Here is a 4,802-nt window from a genome sequence, read left to right as displayed (position 1 = left end):
AGAGGCACAGAGCCAAGTTCCCAGCTCAAATCTGTCTCCCCCAGAGCCCATCTATTTGCCTCTGTGCCTCTGAAGGCCACTCACTTCATGAGCACACTGCACGTGTCATACCCCAGGCCCGGATTTGGGGCGTAGAAATTCTCACCTTTGCATATTTTGCAATTCCTGTTCCCCTATCCTATCCTATCCTCTCCTATCCGATATTTGAACTGTATTCTGATTGCACCTAAACTTTGGTCTAATTACACTTAAAACATCCCCCCAGATACGTTGGCCGGTCCAATCACATTTACTGGTAGGCAGAGGAATGCCATACGCAATTGCTATTTACTGCTTGCATCTCAAAATTGCATATGGAATCAAAACAAGTGTTATTATCACGCTGCAAATGAGGAAAGTTATAGCACCCAAGATTTATTTATTCATTCAGTCGCTGTTACGGATCACACCGTGTCTCCTAAAAAGGATATGTCGAAGTCCCAACCTCCAGGACCTGCGCATGTGAACTTATAAATAGGTTCAATTGAGTGAAAATGAGGTCATTGGGGTAGGCCTTAATCCCACATGAGCGGCCCCCTTATATAAAAAGTGTCTTCTGGGGCACATGGGTGTTACAGTCAGTTAAGAGTCTGACTCTCGGTTTTGGCTCAGGTCGTGATCTCTCGGTTTCGTGAGTTCAAACCCTGCATCAGGATCTGCGCTGACAGTGTGGAGCCTGCTTGGGATTCTCTCTCTCCCTCGCTCTCTGATCCTCCCCCACTCATGCTGTCTCTCCCTCAAAATAAATAAATAAACTGTAAAAAATTAAAAAACAAAAACAAAAACAAAGAGTCTCCTTTTCTCCTCCATCGTGGTTTATTCCGGTGACTGCTCCTTGCCTTATCTTCTCACGAGACTTTCAGGATCAAGCGATTCCTGGCCATGAAACAAAGGTAGAATCGGCCCCCCGTCCAGTGGCTTTGAGTGAAAACCGGTAACAAACTCAGGTACAAGTCCAAGAGAAGGCACTGGACAAGAACCAGGCTGGGTCTATAAGGGACTGCACGTGAGACAGCAAATCTACTTATGCTGCATGAAGGTCACGTACTCCTATCCTGTCACTCTGCAAACACCACTACTGTCTGAACAATAGACACGCTTTCTCGGGGAAATGATTTTTCTCTGTTACTCTGCCTCTGCACCAGTAGGTTGGTTCAGTAATAAATATGTGAGACCTTTTGTTTGAAAAAAAAAGAAGGAAGCTTAAACACAGAGACAGACATGCGCAAAGGAAAGTCAGCGTGAAGCCATCCAGGGAGGAGTGACTGGAGGGACATATCTATGAAACCCAGGGAACACACACACAAAGGATTGCTACCAACGACAAAAGCCAGAAGAGTCTGGGAGAGGTTCTTCCCTCCAGCCTTCAGAAATGAGCATGGCCCTGCCCACAATTTAACTTCAGATTCTGGCCCCCAGAGCTGGGAGACAATTCCTATTGTTTTAAGCTGCCTGGGGTTTTCGGTACTTTCGTGGGCAGCCCCAGGCCACTATTTGTGAGTGTCCTTTAGGATCAGGCACTGAACTGGGCTGGAGGTAGAACAAAGAATGAGATGTAGAATTTGCAATCAGGCACTGAAAAGAGATATTTAATCAACACTTACCCAGATAAATACTCCCATTGTTACACACACCAGAGGCTTCCCTGGCACAGAGAGACTGATGTGTGGCCTCTTCTGGGGGTCAGGAGAGGTTGCCATGAAAAAAGGAAATTAAAGCTGAGACTAAAAGCGTCTTCAGAGTTGGGGAGGAGGATCTGATGGGCATGAATGAATATTCTAGGAAGAGGAGATAGGTTGTGATGTCACGTACATAACGACCGTAGGAAGGGGGCCTGGTTATAGTCTCCTAATTCTTTTGTTTCATGCCCAGCTCCCACCCCCAACCTGAGCGTGGGACCAGGTTCTTCTTGGACACTGAAGAGTCAGCCTTAGCTACAAGAGTTGGTAACTTGTACCACTCAGCTGAGCTTGTACTTGGCCACTCAGAGGCCACCCACATGCTGCCATGTGGAAGTCTCAGTCATGGGAACACCGCTGGGAGGGTGGATCGCTACTGGCTTTGGGTTTGGCTGCCATTTCCCCAAACTCAAGTGAGTCTTGCAAAGGTTTCCTTAGTTACAATCAAATGGTCTGTAACTTCAGTTTATTGCTGGGAGGGTCTTTTTTTCAATTTCTTAGATTTCCTGACTCTGAGCTCTGCTGGAGGAGTAAAAGGGTTACCTGGTTCAATAGAAAAGGAAATGATTTATTATCCCCATTGCCTGAGACACGGAGGCTGTCAGGGCTCAGAGTCTGGGCTGGGAGTTGCGTGCACCTGAGTTGAAGGGTCAACTCTGTCACGGTGTCATAGGATTTCACCCATATGTGGAATTTGACAAACAGCAGATGAACATAAGGGAAGGGGAGGAAAAATAAGATAAAAACAGAGAGGGAGGCAGACCATAAGAGAGTCTTAAATACAGAGGACAAACTGAGGGTTGCTGGAGGGGAGGTAGGTGGGCAGATAGCCTATATGCGTGGTGGGCATTGAGGCGGGCACTTGTTGAAATGAGCACTGGGTGTAGTATGTGAGAGATGAATTACCGGGTTCTCCTCCTGAAGCCAAGACTACACTGCACGTTAACTAACTCGAATTAGTTACTAACTAATACATTTTTTAAAATTAAAAAAAAAAGTCAGCTGTGTCACATTCACCTGACCTTCACCTCTGGCTTTTCCTCAGCAAGGTGGAGGCGAAAATAATAGTATGTATCTTCTTTGTGAGGATTGAATAAAAACCACTTTGCAAAGTACCAGGTCCTTAGTAAGCACTCAATTGATGTCAAGTCATATTAACATTATTATTACTATTATTACCATTAATTAAAGCCTGCGACAGTAGGGGCACACTTTAAGACTTTAAGGTGACTTAGTATGTTCACATATTCTTTGCAATCAAGACTAAGCACGGGTAAGTGATTAGTGGCTGTGTTGTTAATTAACTCTCTCCAGTAAAAAGGGACCTTGGAGAACTCTACACTTAAACAGCTGATTGCAATACAATAAGCTCTATTATGCAAAGGCTCTCGTTGGGGGCCCTCTGCTTTCCACTCAGAGAAAACAGAAGTTACAGAGCAAAAAGATCACCACTCCCCATCTTTTTAATTAGAAAGCACTAAGAAGATGAAAATGCATAATAAGCCTCTGCAGTAGTTAAGTGTAATTCGACTAATGTGTGCCTGGGGACTCTCCATCATTGTGCCGCCACGCAGAGCAGTGCCTTTAAGAAGCAGCATGTCAGAGATGGGCAGGGCCGGAGTTCCAATCTCCGCTCAGCCCAGGTTGGGAGCTGTGGTCGAGGGATAGTGCTGGGGATGTGAGCAGGAGATCCCCATGATCAGAAGTGGGGCTGGAGGGTGGCCAGGTGGACACATCTTCAGGGCGCTTTACTTCTACTGGGCCTCAGTTTCCTCCTTGGTAAAAATGATAATCATTCCAGTGTACCTACAACAGACTGCATGGGTTCAATTCCTGTCCCTGCCATTACTAACTGTGGTTACATTTATTGCTTCCATATCCTCATCTCTAAAATGGGTGTAAAATAATGCCCACGTCCTTGGATAGCTGCACTTGGTCCTGTGCCTAGCACGTGGAAGCATTTAAAAACATTAGCTCTTAACAGACCTGAACTGCCTTGCAAAATCAGCAACTAATTCAAGGTTACAACTAATTCAGCAGCAAAATCAGCAACTAATTCAAGGTTACAACTTGATATCTTATTATTCAAGTGTTAACTCTGGTCAAAGTTTTGCCATTTTGATTTTGATCAAGCCAACCATTTGCATCAGGAGATCCCCCAGTTACAACCAGTTTACATAAACAGTTCACAAGAGACATTTGACACAATGGGGAAACCCAGCACAAGGGTCTTCTTCCAGAAATACCAAGAATTTAAACAAAATTTCACATTACAACCTCAATAGTTAATATTTATCATCTTCGAGATTCACAGAAGCCCTCAGGGAAATATTAACTGCTTTTCTTCTTTGTGTTCCCTTCCTTTGCTTTTCAATAGTTATGTCTTCACTGTCCACTGATTCAGGGAAGGCAGGCAGAAAGCCAAAAAGAAGAGTTTGCTTGGATTCACTTCCAGAATTTCCAGCCTTAAAAAAAATGGAGATTTTTTTGAGCTATTGAGAAGTAGAGGAGGTGGGGGAATGAACGGGAAATGAGAGAAATAAAGATATTAGTGGGTCCTGGAGAGGGAAATGAACTTGAACCTGAACTCTGCCTCCTGAGTTTGAGTATCTGAAAGGGTGAAAACCTTGGGGAGCTTTCAGAGACCCAGTTTGTTGAAAAGACTAGCTGACCTTCAGAGGTTTGTGTGGAATTTGTGGCTCTGACGTAAGAGAAATGGTAGGTCTTACTCAAGGTTGACCGAGGTCTAGGATCCAGTGTGAAGAGTAGAAATTCCCACTGCTCCAAACTGTCCCCTGCCCCTGCCTTTTTTCTGATTTGTCCTCTTCTCGCATTTTCTTTCTCAAATCAGCTGGTGACTTTTCACAAAAGGAAAATCCTCAAAGCAGTTCTGGGCAAAGGTGGAGAAACCCCCACGATCCCTTTCTAATGGTAGGAGGCTGATATCCCTGGAGTTCTGGGGTATCTTTATTTGTACACCTTGCAGGCTGTTCCCCCAAATCACCGATTTATAGCTGAGGTGCATGGCTGGGGTGATGGGAGGAAATAGAATGGCAGCCTGGATTTATTGAACTATGCTATGCT

At 44.8% G+C, this 4,802-nt stretch overlaps 1 protein-coding gene across 1 annotated transcript; it reads left to right on the top strand.

Moving 5' to 3' along the window:
* Positions 1-882: 882 nt before the first annotated feature.
* On the top strand, positions 883-1,035 carry LOC123582301 (60S ribosomal protein L39-like; the record flags this gene model as incomplete). The annotated part of the gene is given in 1 exon segment (XM_045448507.1): positions 883-1,035. A coding segment is annotated over 1 exon segment (153 nt), but the record flags the coding sequence as incomplete, so codon positions are not given.
* Positions 1,036-4,802: the final 3,767 nt, after the last annotated feature.

The sequence above is a fragment of the Leopardus geoffroyi genome, chromosome B3 (assembly GCF_018350155.1).
Source record: "Leopardus geoffroyi isolate Oge1 chromosome B3, O.geoffroyi_Oge1_pat1.0, whole genome shotgun sequence".
Taxonomy (NCBI): domain Eukaryota; kingdom Metazoa; phylum Chordata; class Mammalia; order Carnivora; family Felidae; genus Leopardus; species Leopardus geoffroyi.
Note: the sequence above shows the minus strand (reverse complement) of the source record. Positions and strands in the feature narration are given on the sequence as shown.